General features: G+C 36.9%; 1 protein-coding gene across 1 annotated transcript; it reads left to right on the forward strand.

Moving 5' to 3' along the window:
* Positions 1 to 15,919: 15,919 nt before the first annotated feature.
* Positions 15,920 to 17,116, forward strand: htr1fa (5-hydroxytryptamine (serotonin) receptor 1Fa; the record flags this gene model as incomplete). The annotated part of the gene is made up of 1 exon (XM_079253715.1): positions 15,920 to 17,116. The coding sequence occupies one exon, from the start codon at positions 15,920 to 15,922 to the stop codon at positions 17,114 to 17,116; it is 1,197 nt and encodes a 398-aa protein (XP_079109841.1).
* Positions 17,117 to 18,176: the final 1,060 nt, after the last annotated feature.

The raw sequence follows: 18,176 nt of genomic DNA on the forward strand, positions 1-18,176 counted from the left end.
GAGTAGAAAATGAATGATATCCATCCATCCATTTCCTTAACCACTTAGTCCACTTAGTTGTAGGGAAGCTGGAGCCTATCCCAGCAACCATAGGTTGAGAGGCAGAGTACACCTGGGACAGGTTGTCAGTCCATCCCAGAGCCAACACAGAGAGAGAAACGACCATTCACATTCACACTCACTTCTAGGACAATTTACAGTAACAAATTAACCTAAAATGCATGTCTTTGGCTGGTGGGAGGAAGCCAGAGTAGCTGGAGGAAACCCATGCATGCACTTGGAGAACATGCAAACTCCACACCCTCCACACAAACAGAAAGGCCACTGTTCAAACCTCCCGCCAGCCGAGGCTCAAACCAGCTACCTTTTTTTGCTGTGAGGCTACAGTGCTAACCACAACACCACCGTGCAGCCTAGTGGGGAATATTTGTTCTTTAAAAGTGCCAGTGTGTGAGAATTAGACCCATCTAGTGATGCGCTAATTGAATGCAAACAACCAAGAACTGCTTTCTAAAATGTCAACATCTTGAACAAGTTTGAGTATCCTGTCAGGTAATAAAGTTAAAAAAGATTCATAATTCTGTTTCATTATTGATCCCGAAAAGTAACAAGCATGCCCTCCATGTATTTGATACCAAGCTACTGCTAATAGCTAATGTCATCATGTGAAATGGTGTGACTAGAGGAAGGACATCAACCCCCAACCCACCTTGACAAATCAGCTAAAATCTATGATTAAAACACGAGGGAAAACGATTGGGGGAAACTGTTGCAACAGAGCTTTTCCAGTGTAGGCTAACTAACCGGACTAACCGGGAGACAGATTTTCTCAGATCACCCCTACTTATATACTATAACCATGAATTCATGCACACACGCACATATGGATAGATAATCACCAAAAGCTTATTATTCTGTAGGAAATTTACATCAAACTTCTATTTAACCGCCATGACCATAAAACTATATTATAGTCCAGTCCTTTCCACCCCCCCCCCCCCCCCCCCCCCCACACACACACACACACACACACACACACTCATCAAAAGGTGCAATACAAAACAGCACAACAGGATTCCTGTAGTAATGAGTTGAACAACATAACGATTTTCAGAAAATCATTTCACTGCCAGATTACTAGAGTGAATTTAATAGTTGACTTTAAAATATAATACACTGTCTAACCTTGTGAAGGGTTCCCAAATGTTTTCAGGCAGCAGCCCACCTGTAGAGTTATGTTTGGTTCAGCAGAACCCACCAAATATTTGTGTTCTGTTCATGTTTAACTGTGTAGGTGTCATAGGCTGCTGTAAATCTCACAGCCATTATTATTTTTTTAAACAATTACTTGTCCTGCTGCCAGTTCCAACAACTGGATTGTCTTTCGTCTGAATCATCTGCGTTATATTCAGATTTTCACACACACACACACACACACACACACGCACACACATGCAAGAACAAATTTTGTGTGGATTTGTGTACATAACTTCTCAGACATCAAACACATTTAACCACTGAGGATAAAGAGTTGTAATTATATTATTTACAGCAGAACCAGATAAATCCACTGACAAACCAAATCACTTTTTCAGTATTTAAAGTGGACAAATAAAAAGTTCTTCAATGTCACAGTTTTGTCACACTTCTGTGTTGGACATGGTCAGATGTGGACAGATGTGGACAGACTGGTATAGCCAAGCAGCCAAAGTATTCAAGTATCAACTTGTCAGTTTAATACAACGCTAATTATTTAACTAATTATTTAACTAATTATTGAATTTTATCCAGGTTACACCATTAAACCCTAAATTTGACATTGTATATATTAATGGTTGGAATACCCATGTGTAGTTTTATGTTTGGGCTGATGTGTGGTGTAACGGGTGGTACCAGAGTCGTAGTTCAGTCTCGTGCAGAATCTCAACCGGTGGCCATCTTCAGATAAAAGTTTGCCTTTTTATCAACATGCTGTTTCCATGGATCTGTCATTTACTAAAGGGTTAACTCACATGATGATGCTCGTGACTGAACACCACTGCTGGTGCAGGTTTGAAAAATATTGGATATTTTTCAGTCTGTCCCTTCTGTCGTCCCCCCCCCCCCCCCCCCCCCCCCCCCTTCACCTTTTTTTTATCCTGAGTCTATAAGAACCTGCGCCACCTCATTCCTCTGGCTCTCTGTCATTCTACCTCCATACGCTCTCATGTTGATTGGTACAGCATGTCGTCAAGTTCTTTACAAGAATCCTAATGACTTTCTGAAAATAAAGCTGACATTTTGATCAATTGCCAGTTAGTGCCAACTGGTGAGTACAAATCATTTTATTTGTGGGCGGGTGCCTATTTCTGCAGGCCAATCAGCTGCACCAATGAACCAGTGTATTTCGTCATGATTCCTTTTCACTTTTTAACTCTTTTTTTTTTTTTAAATTTCAGTCAGACCATTTAAAAGCCCAGGCCACTGGGAACTGTCCTGTTGCTCCGAACGGCCAGTCCAGGCCTGTGCTATGCCAATGTAAACTCTCGTTTTCTTCTGGTTACTTTTTCTTTTTTTTTCTTTTCCTCCCTCTTATCAAAGAGTATGGATGGTCATCGTTTCAATGAAAAATGGTAAGTTGAATGATCCATGGTCATTTTTGTAATTTTTCCTCTGTGTAATAAACATAATGCGTAAGATAATAATGCGTTTGTCATAATAATAAAAATAATTATTATTTGTCATAATAATCAAACATAATGCATTTGTCCCCTTTAAACTGTATTATTCAAAGATTGTGATTCAAAACGCCATCTGTCGGGTGCGTTGTATTTATAACTCATTCTAAGTCACGAGAATGCCTTCATCTTCATCTGGATGCGATTGTGATTAGACTTTGGTAAAATATACATTTATGGAAGCAACACTAATGAAAAGCCAAATTAGTTACACTATGTACATTTAAAATAAAGAACAACGAAAGACTTTAAAGACATTTTTCATCTCGCCAGTGGTTTTGCCAGAGATTTCTTTGAGACACTGGCTGCTCTCAGCTCACTTGACTGGTTCAGTTTTTACAATTGTCATGATTTGTGTTTTGTGAAGGCTCTTTAGTTTTTGGCTTCCTGTTTTATTTTGGAGTGTGTTCCTGTTTTGCCTTGGTCTACGTTCCTTTGTTCACCTGGATTTATTTAGTTCATTTGTTCACCTGTGTCGTGTTATGTTCGGTGTATTTATACCCTCAGTTTTTGTCTTGACTTTGCTGATTCATTTAGTTAGTCTTGCTAGGTTCATGTGGTTTTGTCTTGTCACCTGTTTGTCCTGCCATTTTTCTGCCTTCACTTTTTGGTTTTCTTGGAATTAAACATCCTCACTCTTCATTCCTGGCTCCCGTCTCTGCCTTCGGGTCACCACCTCCACCACCAATCCTGACAACAATACAGATTTTCTAGATCGATTCAATATAACATCTACCTTCTGTAAATGTAAATTTACATTTAGTCTATTTTGGACCTAACCCACCTCTCACGAGAACTATGACAGTAATGCTTTGCCTGACAATTGATCATGAGATTCTAAACTTTTTACTCTTGTTTAGATGAATATATAGATTTTTGAATGATGGACCATAAAAAGTTATTTTCCTCCTATTATTTAGCATTGATTTTTTTTTTTTTTTTTTTTTTATATATATAAAGAAGTTAAAATTTTATACTCTATCACTGTACATTTGACAACAGATAAATTGATTCTCGGTAACCAATTAATTCTTTTTTTCATTACACATACTGGGAATTTTTTTCCTCTGGAAAGCTCATATCCACTTTGTTAAACATATTTTTTATCTTTAATCTGTACACAAGTGTTGTGCATAGTGGTAATGTGCTTTTTCCTTATGAAATCTCTCACCGTCCTCATTAAGTATTTATTCCGTACAAAACAATTGAATAACTAATGAATGAAATAAGTGACTTCTTCAAATGTTAAAAAAAAAGAGCAAGCCAAAAAGAATAAAAATCATTTATTTATCCAGAGGAAATTTGATATTCTACCCAAGCTGAGAAGTTCAGTATGTGCAAGCATGCAACCATTCACCCACATGACAGTAACCTAGAAATTCACCGCACCAAGGAGGGAAACTGTAGGAAAAATAGATGAATAAATAAACAATAGGTTTTGGACTCTTGAGCAGAATCCCAGCTAGTTCAAATGCAAAACTATGAAAAGGTAACTCACTCAACTATTTTTTTTTTTTTATCATTTTAATTTTACATCCCCCTGACATTAATTCTGTCATTTTTTCATGTGCAGCAGTGCTTGTTTTTTATTTTATTTTCACTTTTAAATCTGCATTTTGCTACACTTAAAGTATTTTTTCTCACCTCGGTGGCTTTAATCATTCATCAGAATGCACATGGAGATTCATGAGACTGTTGTTGTGCTAAATCTTCTTTGCATCAGTGCATAAAACTGCTTTCCAGGCACACCTGTTGCAGTTTACCACTTTGCAGAAAGTTAAAAAAAAAATGTCAAACACCCAGAAGTGTTGATTTCTCTTGTCTTGTTTTTTGCTGCTTTTGGTCCTGTGGTTGTCTTGTGCCCATTGATCATATCTGCAAAATGGAAAATGTTAGTTCTCAGAGATGAAGTGACTGTTTAGACACTTCAGAGTTTATCACCCTGATGGAATGAACCTAAGTTAATAACTTTTCCACAAGTCATTATGGTTTCATTGCTTAGAGTTGCAGTAACTTCCATCCAATTTGCTACTGGCCTTTTTAAAAACAATTTTGTAATTATTAAAACTGTAATTAGGTTGGCATATTAATCAGGTATTTCAGGTACCATTCCACAAATCCCTGCTTCTCCCCATACCTTGCAAATGAGTGTTTGCATAGCCTCCATCCCTCGCAAACTGACTTTAAACCCATGAATATTTAACTTGTATATTGCATCAGTTTAGCCTAGTGGTTTTCTGAAAAGCCTACTTTTTTTTTATTATGCTATTCTTCCTGTTAATACATTTTAAGGAGATTGTGGTTGTGTGAGATGGATGCTGATCAGCAGCTGCTTTTTAATTAATAAACATCAAAATCATGACATAAAACTGGCACATAGCAAAATGAATGATTTTCAAACACAGCTCCCATTAGATAAAACATTCGCCCCATTACCTCCGCCCAGTCCATTTAGACTAAGATGCCCTTCTTACAAGGTAACTCTTGCAGAAATAAGTGAATACTGGCAGGATATTGGCTCCTGCTGCTATGAGGAACTACGAATGAGGTGTACACTTGAAATGATTGGGGTGTGTATGCCGGTTTTTGGCTAATTATTCAAACCCTAAGGAGACATAGATTCATGATGTCATTACCCCACATCTTCAAGTCCTCTCTTGTTTTCTTGTTTACACTCAATTAATTGTTTAATCAAATTTGAACTTGTGATTATATTTAAAAGATTAGTCAGCTCAACTAAGTTCTGCTGCAATTTCTGATAGTATCTAATATCTGGCCATTGATTTTTATCAAACTGCAAATTGCAACAACTATTTTCTTAAATATGTGGTTCTTTAAGCCCATTTAGATACCAATTCCTGTTCTTTCCTGGCAGTTCCTATCGACAACAGTAAATGGCAGCTTGTGTTAAGCACAAAACTTACTGATACCCGATACAAAACTTAAAACTCTGAAAACTTACCCATTTATCTTAAAACTGTCCCAAAGGAGTAATAATCAAACTAATGCAGAACTCTATTACCAGAGAAATGTATTACGCTCACTGGCTCTTTAATTTATTACAAGGCCATACAGCAAGCTGGCGCATCTTACCTTGATTAACTGTGAGACACAAGCTGTCAATAGAAATTATCTTCACTTTTCCAAAGCTAAATGAAATATTCTATACTGATTACACCCATTAGTTAGAAGCTTAACTTCATCTGCTGCAGAAGATTGGCTGCTTTCTAAATATCATCACTTTGGAATTCAAATTTCTTTTTTTAATGAATTATTCATGAGAAAAAGTGGGGTTTTAATTTAATATTTTAAGATGTTACATAATTTCATTAGATTTTTAGAATTCAACTTTTAACCCCTGCAAGTATTTTAATAATAGTTAAGTACTTTTTCTGCAAATTCAGTTCGTATCAAAATAGAAACTTGGGACTGGAAAACTTTGGGATAAGTTTATGTTGCCAACTGCTTTACTTTTTCACAAAAGTTGCTTGCCATTTGATACTTTTTTGTTGTTTTCTGTATATTGCCTTTAAACTCTATATGAACTAAAACATAAATAAATAAAAATAGACACACAATCATTACTGCAGAGAAGTCAGTGACCCCGTTTGTCTTTTCCAAATACGGTAAATAATAAACTGAAATCGCCACAGAATGCTTTTTGCTTCATGTCCTGCGCCGTGCTCTCAACCAAGGAAGCATTTCTGTTTATTTTAATATGTAAGATTGAGCCGCACACAGAAAACTGTTTTCATTAGCACAAACATAAGAACCAGCACAACGTTATTGAGCGTGTGCATGAAGACGGTCAGTATATTATTTCCGGACAACTTTACATTTTATTTAATAAAGCTGACAGTGCCTCAGTGTGTTTTAAGTTCATGTAATTCTTTTAACCTTTTTATAAAAGGACAGTTTAGAGATGGATTTCCTGTTATTTGATTCAGACTCTCTTATTTCTAGGGTGAAGAAAATAATTTATTTTAAAAAAAAAAAAAAAAGTCCTCATAGGGTAGTACTTTTTCACAAAACCACACCGGTTTCCTGAATGACCTTAAATTTATATAAAATCCTCTGTAAGAGTTTGTAGCTCCAATGGAATATTATGACCTTCATAATAGCAGGATTTAATCCAAGACTGATGATCCAAAACTAATCCAAAATTATAGTAATTGACAACTTTTTTTTTTTTTTAAACCAATGTGCTGCTAATAAACTACAAATAAATCATATGCTGTAAACCAACACACAGCTGATGATCACAGTGATATGGTGATTTTGATGAGGTCACAAAAAAGGATTTATGACACTTAATACTTACCATTTCATGTTACTGTGTATGCAAGAGCCTCCTGACAATGACATGCTATCTCAGATCCACTGATGAATAAGATTTTTTTTTTTTTTTTTTTTTAAATCTCACATACAGAAGGATGCTGCCCTTTTAAGTCCAAAATGTTAAATAGTTTCGGAGCGTAAGTCAAGGTATACTGTAGATAAGAATATTCAAAGACAATGGTCCTATGCTGGACTGTCATACTTTCACAAAGGTGCAACCTGTCCTTTTCAGGTCAAGCAGATTCCCTGTTGACAGTTAGGGGTTAATTGCTGGACCAATATTAAACCTTTTATTTATGCATGAATTTAAAAAAAAAAAAAAAAAAACAGTATTACATACAGTAGTTTACTTCTACAGACTTGTCCAGTATTGTTTTTTTTTTTTTAATTATTTAATTGTGGTTTATTCTTTGATTAAATTTATTTTAACCATTCCCAAAAGAAAATGATAAAAAATTTATACTATGTGTTTCTATTATATCCTAGAATAATAACACTGTATCATTTTCTTTTTTGTTTATCACTGAACCAAATTTTGAGAATTACTAACATACTATCCTCAACATGAATCCACACAAACAAATCGTTTTTAAATATGGTGTCCTCTGTGGTGAACTATGGTATTAAAGTGCAACAATCTACATCATATGTCTGTGATATTAGGTATTTTCATATTTATTCTTGAGAAGATTGACTTCCTGGCTTTCTACAGAAAAGACTTGCCTTTACCCTGTAATTACAGAGACTTTCTAATAAATGTTTTAATAATTCTCATTGCACACTGCAGTCATTGTGTTTGTAAAATATGTGGATCACTAAATGCATTTTAAGACATTTTCAAATATTACTTTCACTTACTTCAATTTGTGCATACTTATTATGTATTAACTAATTAAAAAGTCAATAACTATTGTAATTATGCGTTCTTCAGAATAATCGTATGCAAATAATTCACCATCATAAATGCCTTTAGACGGAATTTTATTCTCTCCATGATTATCTATTATGTTAACACAATGAGAATGTTAATTAATTGATCTGGCAAAATGCAAATGTTAGTAAAAGCAAAAAGTCTATGGTAAGATGGTATTTACTTTCTTTTGAATACAATATCTGACCTTTAAAGGAAATTTCTATGTGTTGCATCCAGCAGTATATTGGCTAGTGAACCTCTTACAGTGTCCACCACAGTGGACACCAACTTAATGGCTATTTTCTGTATTTTTATCTATAAATATATCTGATTGTCTTCCTGTAATCTATTGGAAACACTTCTTTAACTTGTCTGAGTGCTCTTCAATCCTTACATCATCTTTTTGCTGTTGGTTAGCCATCTACACTTTATTAGTCCAGATCTGGAAGTCCCAGGATTGTGGATTCATTATTCTTCACCACCTTTGATGGTGATACTTTTCCAGCTATCTACTTATGGCGCTCCATGTGTGCCAGACCAGCCTGCATCTTACACCATGTCTTTTATGTGCTGGACTGAATCTAGGGCAGATTTTGTGCCTGTGGTCCTGTCTAGGTAAAGAAAGCACCGATCTGTGGTCGACCACAGTTTCTTTAGCTGTTGTGCTTAGTACCTATTCTAGTGTCTTTCATGTATTTTACACCAATTTTCTCCAGACACATTTAAGACTTCTAGATATCAGTCATTTCTGACAGTCTGTTAGTTGTGATTGGCCACATGGTATGTCTATCAAATGTTCCACCCCTATCTGAAGATTTGGCTCTACCTAACATCTGACAGCTCTTTTCATTCATTTCAAAGAATCGGCACTTGAGTTTGCTTGTTCGAGAACAACACATCACTGGTTACTTAGAATAAAACAAAAAGTTATTAGTGTATGAACTAGAGAGTATTCATTTCTGAACAGCTCTGTAGTTTATTTATCTCGTAATATGATCTGTAGATTTTCTCTCAGCTGATTATATGTCAGATTAGTCCACTATTGCTCTGCATGTCCATAAATGTTATCCTAGCAACTCAGATTTGTGCCAAGTTAAAAGGGACATGTATGAAAAGCAGTTCATGAGTGAACGTGGATCTCTAATAATAACCTCTCTGTCGCAAACACATCACTCTGGAAAATAAACCTTTTGTCTCTCAATAAGATTTGACTATATAAAAAAAGGTGAAAATATATTTGAATGTGATTTTTCATGTTATTAAATGAGGGTGTTACATATGAGTTAAACTACAAAAACTTTTCTGTTTATCAATGAATAACAAAATACAAGGAAATGTTGACATTAAAATCTCTGATTATTTTATAAGTACTCTTGTGGTTATAGCTTACAGCTATTCAGTTAAATCTAAAGGCATACCACACAACTCAACTGGGCTACTCATGCAAGGTTTATTCATCAGGGGAGAAACACATTAACAGGGAGAAACAATGAGGAGGCAGTCTGGTGCATCTGAGAAGTAAAGGTTTTGTTTCCAATTAGTCGTCCTTGAAATGCTTTCAAAGCAGTTGCGTTCAAGAGTTCAATAGAAGAAAAAGCCACATCTCAATAAATGGAGTTAAAGTTCAACTTTTCTTTCATCGGGTCTGTGTCAGTGTTCTGTTGGTCCACCATTAAAGACTCCAGTAAAATTTTACAAACCCCTGTCAAGATAATTAGTTAAAAAAAAACAAAAAACTGCATATTGAGAAGTAGCACTGTGATTGATCCAAATCTCAAACCCTGCATATGACAAATCATCCATATTGCACATATATTTAGCATTACCCGTATTGCACATATTACACTTATTATGAAAACAGTGTTAAAAAGCATAATTGCACCGTTTCTCCATTTCACAACCTCACAGCCAAGCAACACTACAGGAGGAAAATACTGTTTCACACAAGTCCATTTGGTATTGATAACCATCTTGAAATAATAATTTCAAACTTATATTTTACCTTTATTTCATATGGTTTTGTTTTATATTGTATTTTTTGTCTTTATATTATAGATCTCACACAGATAAAAATGACAAAAACATAAACAGATGAAATGGTGGGTTGGATGCTTTTCACAGAACTCTATAAATATTGTAGTGCTTTTTGTGTGCTAAATGCACAATCAATGATTACATACAAATTTACACAACAAAGAGAAACATATTCTGACATTCCAAGCTGTCTAAAAAGGAAGGAAGGTTAATGCAATTTTACATGTGTTAATACAGTAATAAACAAGTAGCGGTGTCTTTTTATGTGTATTTAAATGCACCCAAAGCTAATGTCTAATGCTGAAACAACGAATTACATGTAGTACATAATAAAAGCATCAATAAGAGAAACTGCTGCAGCTGCTCTGTATGCAGCCCTTGGACCAGTTCGATCAAATTCAGTCTTGGGCATCTCGCCAGCTAATGCTTCTATCTGTATGAAGCAGGTAGAGAGAGCTGATGGTGACGTGGTGTGCATCTGCTTGTGCAAATACCACAGCTGTGGCACACATGAAGTGATACAGACATGCTTAAAACAAGAACATAGGTCAGCGAGTGGGAACAGGGAGTTTTGCAAAGTGGAGACAGTTGTAAATTCAGTGTTTGCATTATTTTGTTTAGCTTTGAAATAGAAGTATGCTCTCATCCTCGTGTTTATTCTGCAAGAATGTTCTCATCTCTGTAATAAAAGCCTAAGAATTTTTTCGGAACCAACGCTATTATTATGTGAAGAGTCTATTTGTTCCACTCTATTGCAAAAATAGACCAAAAAGAAACAGGTTTTTAGCTGCTCAGTGTTCATGGTTTGTAGTACCTCCAACCCAAACTGAAAAAGATAACAACAGACGAGACAAATAAGGAGAAACTTACTCTTGAAAATGAATTAGATTTCCTGTGTCCTTATAAGTAATTCATTCTGTCACTCTTGGGCTGTCAGTCACATTTTTTTTTCCCAGCTCCCCTCCTTCACAACAGCAATTGGCAGCTTTACATCTTCCCAGTGCCAAACTGCGTTGTACTCCACATGACAGATGCAGCAGCCCTGTTCTTGTAAGAGGAGACATGAAGAGAGGAGAATGTCAAGAGAGCTGGCTCTTTTTTTTTTCCACATCCTAGAAATGAGAGTAAAGCTGATGTTTGTGTCCGTACAGATTACATATGCTGTGTTTTCATTTTGCTCAGCAGTTTTACATGAAATTGTGCGCATGAGTTACAGTAAACATTGGTTGTGGTCACATTGAACTTGATGGTATCATGTATGTGGAGGAGATATTTTTCTTCTTTTTCAGCTGACAAATAAATCTCTAAATCTGTGCCTTGTTGACTGCAGAGGCTTAATCATACAATGTTGCTGCAGTTCGTGTCCAGCAGAGCTGGTAGTGAGCCTCCATGGCCAATCCACAATAAGCAGATAAATGCTAAACAGTGACAATAATGTTGCAACACAACAAAGAAACTAGAAAGTTCTGTATGATTCTGAAACAATGCAGCTGAGTCAGTGAATGAGGCAGCTTGCCGTGTTTGCTGAATTTATGTAAAGGGAGTGTTTTTGTTTTGTTTTTTTGTTTTTTTTATGTTGTTTTTCTTTTTATTTAAAGGAATAAAGCTGATCAGCACAGACCACATTCATGCTGGCTTAGTGGGGGCTTATCTTCAGATGGCCTTGAACAGAAAAGATTTGTTTCAGAGCATTTCAGGATGGAAGCAGAAGATTTATTTGTTGAGCATAAAGACAGTCTGACACAGTAGTGTATGTCAATGAATCTACATGCATGAACACGTGGCACACAGTCCATCAACATCTCCCATCATGGTCCCTATTTTGTTGCACAGCTGAGAATACATCACTGCAGCGGTAATTATCATTTATCTTCCTGCACAAAGTAATCTGCCTACTGTTAGGTTTCTTCCCAAGCTCATTTAAGGATAAGGATTGTAGAACTGCACTGTGATGCAGAGTAAGGCAATTTCGTTGTCTTTAAAGACCACAATCATGCTGCAGGTGAAAGGAAACAGCACAGTTCTGGGATTCACTTTGCAGTAGTAATTTATTCAGGATTAGATTTTTTTAGTTTTTGTTGCATTGCTTCCTCTTTCACACCTGTGACTTCATTATTACAAGTGTTTGGTAAAAATGTACTCTTCAGAGTAAATCTGATAGATCTATTCTTTTCACTTCTAAGTTTTGTATTTTCAGCAGTGAGTTTGGAAAAGTTATACTGTCTTCCATTTACATCTGTTGCTCTTTGTTTTTCTTTTCACGTCTTTTTTTCTGACATGATTGGGATCAAAATATGACTGCAAAGTACCTTAAAAAGATTTTCTTGTAAATGTGGGAACTGTAATTTTGTCTTCACAGGGATAAAATGAATATTGTTTGTCTTTTTAGATTTGAAAGTTGGTTTCAGGGTCAGTATTAGAAGTGTCAGGGTTTGGGTTTTCACTTGAGGTTAGGGTAAAGGGTTAGAAAATTGTCTCAATGTTGGTTCCCGACCAGCAATTTAACACACACACATTTGGGTGTTTTTCTTCGTGAGTGTGTCAGCATGAATTATTGAAAAATCAGGTAACACCTTGATTTAACTCATGCAGCAAAACCATCACACTAAGCACAGATAGTCCATGTGACTCAGTGTGACTAAGGGATTGCCATTGCCCACAACTTGTTTAAAGTAGCTGAACAAGAGTCATCATGCCTCTGCACTTTCTTTTCACATTCACCCACAAATCAAATAACTGTAACAGTAAACTCACCTAGTTTTACTTTCTACTTCAAGACCCCCCCCCCCCCCCCCCCCCCCCCCCCCCCCCCCCCCAACATGAGTTGAACAATTGCATGTCTTACCCAGTAGGTATGAAACATGTATCATCAGAACCAACAGTATGTTGAGAAAAACCATATCAGCACACTTTCTCCTCGATTAGATTTAAGTCAACCTAAAATCACTTTACTTATTTGGCTGTGATGTGTCCTTGTCACCCCACTCACTCACCCATTTAGACCCCATCCTACCTTTCTGCAATGCATGCTCAACAGAGACCTTGGCTCTGAGTTTGGCTGCCTCTGCTAGATCACCATATTAAATAAAATTACTGTACTTCTTGGGTTTCTATAGCAACAGTTTCCACTCATGTCTTCAGGATACTGAACAATGTAGAGTGAAGGAAAGCTGCAATGACAGTCATATCTTTGGGATTTTATTGAATCAAAGTGATTGATTAAATTAATGTACAACTACTCGCGAGGCTTTGCATACATGGCTGTAATTGGGGACATTTTTAAATTTGCCTAATCAACATAAATGAGGCATATCAGGCTTAAAGTCTGCTCACATCAATAATTCTGCTTTTCAGTATTTGGGTTAACTGAATCTGAAGAAATAAATGACAAGACTAAAACAGATATGATGTACTCATGCTGTTATATATTCAGTTTATCAACCTAAACCACACAGATACATGTTTAAAAACAGCAATTTGTGTGAATTAAACTTAATTTAGTGCAAACGTGCATACACTTACTGTGTCAGTCAAAAGTTTCTGCAAACTTTCCCACTGAATATGATAGGACGTGTGGTCAAACCTTTAACTTGTACTGCATATCAAATACATTTGCAGTGACATTTAGCATACCAGCTCTCAGCTCTTTCTTACTCTGCTTGTTCTTGAAGATTACACAGAGTACCATGAATAACTTTTGAATATTTTCTAAGCAATATCTTATGTATTCTTTATGTATGTGTAAAGTCATCACAGTTACAGAGCTCAACTCCAAATCCACTTGAGTTATCCTCCCCCACAGAAAACACTAGCAGTTCAGATTCTCTGTCTTTAAGTGATATACTGCAGTTATGACTGTCTTTATTGGTCCATGTTGCAACCCTGGAGCCTGTATTGAACAGTTGTTTCCTCATTTTCTGCAATCAGCTGACCAGTCAGTCAGCTTTTTAAAAGTGTGATTGAAAGAAACAGAAGCTGAAAGAAAGTGTTTATGACTAGGTGGTGACAAAATCCCGATTACAGCCTGTAAAAAAAAACAAACAAGAAAACAAAAACATATGTCTCTCTATCTCTGTCTCTCTCTCTCTGTCTCCCTTCCCTCCCTCCCAGGTGCTGAGTGAAATACTATAAGTAATGTCTTAGCAAATCTTGCAGGCTACACAGATATGAGACCACGGTCTGCTGCACACTAAACCAACTGGATGCAACAGTACATTCAAGCATAGACAGGTATGAACAGATTACCACCTTTTTTTCTTACCATTGGTGAAACTTTTGTTGGCAAGGGAGGATTTTCAATGTTCTGTGGCCTTGAGCAGAGCTTTTCAAGCTTTTAATGTTAAAAACATGTTTTAAAGAAACTTCTTTAATCCACTTAGCTATCTTTGATGCCTTTTAGACAGATCTGAAGATCATTTCACACATGTTCAAAATAATGAGTCTTTCAATTTCATGCTAGATAATATGGTATATAAACTTATATTTCATATACACTTTATTTCTTTATCTTTACATTTATCCCTCCTGTTGTCTTCCAGTCAAAAATGACCATAAGGTGTGTTTTATTGCAGAAAAAAAGCACAACTTGATGTATTATGACTTTATATCAAGTGGCCCCAACATTTAAAAAAAAGGAAACAATGACTGGTAAAAAAAATATTGTCTTTTTTACACGGTGATTAAATTCAGTTCCAGAGTCAGCAACAGACTGCAACACACAAACACCTACATGCACACTTTTGTGATTGATGGGTGGAGTTAAAACATTCTCATGCAGGCGTACAAACATCTTTCCACAATCTCATACATACCTTTCAAAATTTAAAGTCATCAAACTTGTTTGTTCATTGTTTAGTCCAACTTCTGCATTCAGTCTCTAAATGTGCTCCAGACTACAGAACGTTTCTGACAGAATATACCAAGCAAGCATAAGACTTGACCAGATATGTGTGGTCCATGATATACAAACCTAGAGATACATGGCACAGTTAACCAGTGGAGGCCCAGAGGAGAACTAAGAGATGCAGGCTGTGCTTAATGTGAGGTGGCACCATGTCACGTGACAATTTCTTCACCTCTCGTAGTGTCAGACAGCAATTATATAGGTGGAAGATCCCCATGTTTGACACATTTAGAAATAAAAGCCGGAGTCTCCACCAGTGCTGCTTGCACAGAAGGGAAGGAGGTAACTCTCATCAATGTTTCCTTTCAGCCCACCTAAAAATTCAGCTTAATTCAAATCTATTTTTTAGCCATTTATACTCTCTTTTGGCTAAAAGAGGGATCATTAATCCTGATCCTGGAAGACTGATGGCCTGCAGGTTTTAGTTGCTTCCTAGATGCAACACATCTGACTCACATGAAGTGGATCTCCAACTCCTTGTTAACAAGCTCTGCCCCACTTATTTAATGATCCATTAATTTAACTCTGATGTATTGCCACAGAGAAACATCTAAAACCTACAAGGCAGCAGGACTCAAGAACAGGCTTGGTGATTCAGGGCTATTCAATCTCATAATGTAAAATAATGTTTTTAAAATTTGGAGTACCTTGTGAAATCATAATTAGAATAATGAATCTATGTAAGAAAATAAAACATATAAAAAAGCTCCGTTTAGAGAAAATGGGTGGGGTACACTAAATAAATGCAGTCTTTCTGCTCTGTAACAAAGAAAAACTGATAGTCATACAGCTGCTGACAAGTTACTATCATTTTTTTCATGTAGATTTTGCATTTCAGATTATATAAATTTGATCTTTTTCAGATTTTTAGTGGCTCATTTTTGACCTAAACAACAAAAGGTGTACACATAATCTGCAGACAATAGGAGGGTGAAGAAAAGATTTTGTTAAAGACAAGTTTCCCAATTTCTTTTGATGTCTAATGTCCAACTCTGTTTTCATTTTGATTGCAGAATGGATTTCCCCAACTGGACTGAAGGAGCGTTCGACACAAACAGCAGCAGTTTTGATTCATTTGGGACTGCTACACTCCCTCCCAGTAAAATCCTACTTACCCTAACCCTTTCTGTGGTTGCCATTCTAACTACATTCTTCAACGGTCTGGTAATCACAGCTATTGCTGTTACACGCAAATTGCACCACCCAGCCAACTACCTCATTTGCTCATTAGCAGCGACTGATCTGCTGGTGGCTGTGTTGGTCATGCCTTTCAGTATCATCTACATCCAGAAGGAGAAATGGGTCATGGGTGAAGTGGTTTGTACCATCTGGTTAAGTGTGGATATCACCTGTTGCACATGCTCCATACTGCACCTTGCTGCGATCGCCATTGACCGTTACAGGGCAATCACTGATGCCGTGGAGTACTCTCGCAAACGTACTGGGGCCAGGGCTGGTGCAATGGTAGCAGTAGTGTGGCTCTTGTCCATTCTCATCTCACTTCCTCCTCTACTTTGGCGGCACTACAGTGATGATGCGGAGCATGAAGACCAGTGCATCATCATCCACCATCACATGGCCTTTACGGTTTATTCCACACTTGGAGCATTTTACATTCCCCTGCTGCTCATTCTCATTCTCTATTATAAGATCTATCAGGCTGCTCAGACTCTGTATATGCGCAGGGAGGCTAGCAGAGCTAGCCGCCACTCATGCATGACCAATGGAAGTATGATCCCCTCATCTTACCCTGCTGGGGATGGTGAGGTTGATGGTGGGCCTCGAAGTCCAGCGCCTACAAGCCCACCAGAAAAGTCTTTTTCTGAAGCCTCCACTGACGAAACTCCACGTGAACGGGCGCGCATCTCAAGAAAGGCTTTGCAGAACAAGTCACGCAGACAAGAGTCATGCAGTGAGTCTCGTCGAAGCCAGTTCTACCAAGGGCCTCGGATCTCAGGCTCACGGGAACGGAAGGCAGCATCAACATTGGGTTTGATAATAGGGGCCTTTGTCATCTGTTGGCTGCCATTTTTTGTCAAGGAGGTGATTGTCAACACCTGTGTTTCTTGCAGTACTTCTGTGGAAATGGCTGACTTTCTTACATGGTTGGGTTACCTTAACTCTCTGATTAACCCCCTCATCTACACCATCTTTAATGAAGACTTCAAAAAAGCCTTCCAAAGACTTGTTAGGTGCAGCCATTATCTCTGATAGTAAGATGTGATCAAACCTGGACACCATTTAAGACATGTAACAGAGGAGGAGCAAAGGAACGGTCAGACAATACTGAACGAAAACTGACCCTATGTGCCTGAGAAATGGGGATCTTAATGTGTGAAAGGACTTGCGGCCATTTTCAGACACTTCATCAGCCACTTAGACAGCCTAAATGGCCTCAGCTCAGCAATGAACGTTGCATTGAAGTTCCACGTTGAAATCCAAGCTGTACTATTAATAGAAAAGCCTACAATCTCCTTTGTGTTAATTGGTGTGTTTGAAGGGACACTTTGTTTGTTTTGAGAAAATGGCCTATAGTAGGCCTTATTTATTTTTAGGTTCTGAACATTAGCATTTAAGGTCTTCAAATAGCTAACCATTACATCTGTTTCATCTGTCAGACCAATACTGTTAGCTAAAATATGTCTATAAATTATATTTATAATACTGCAACATATAAAGTAATTATTTCTTGTTGCCAAGATGTTACAGAAGATGACTACACTGACTGTCATAACCATCATTAATATAAGTATCTGTTGTTAAGGAAAATTTAAAAAAAGTCTCAGCCTTTCTAAACTTTCCAACAAATATTACATAAATCTTTCCCTCAAACACCTTGTTAGTAAATGATACTTAAATTGTTTTTTAAAGTCTTTAAATGCTTAAAGATTGGTGTGACTATCATTCTTTCATAATGTTTGTCCATAATATCCTGTTTAAATGTTTAAAGTGAACAGCCAAGAATGCATTTATAATCCTTATAAGGCAAGTCTCGTCAGCCAAGTTTGACAACCTTCCATGCACTCATGTCAGGTTAACAAAACCTGGCCTTCTAATGAATTAATAAGGAGAAAACTAACGGTTACTGGGGCCTGAAATTAAAAAAAACATATACGCTAAAAAAAATGCCCAAAGTGGTTGATGATTTTGTCCTTCTGTCCTTCTGCAGTACATCTACAAGTTCTGACAGTATCATCTACCATAACATGCTCAAAGTCACTTCTCATGACCAGCTGTATTTGGCCTTTGTGTTTCAAGTTTGTGGTGGTTG

This window comes from Telmatherina bonti, assembly GCF_933228915.1.
Source record: "Telmatherina bonti genome assembly, chromosome: 15".
NCBI lineage: Eukaryota > Metazoa > Chordata > Actinopteri > Atheriniformes > Telmatherinidae > Telmatherina > Telmatherina bonti.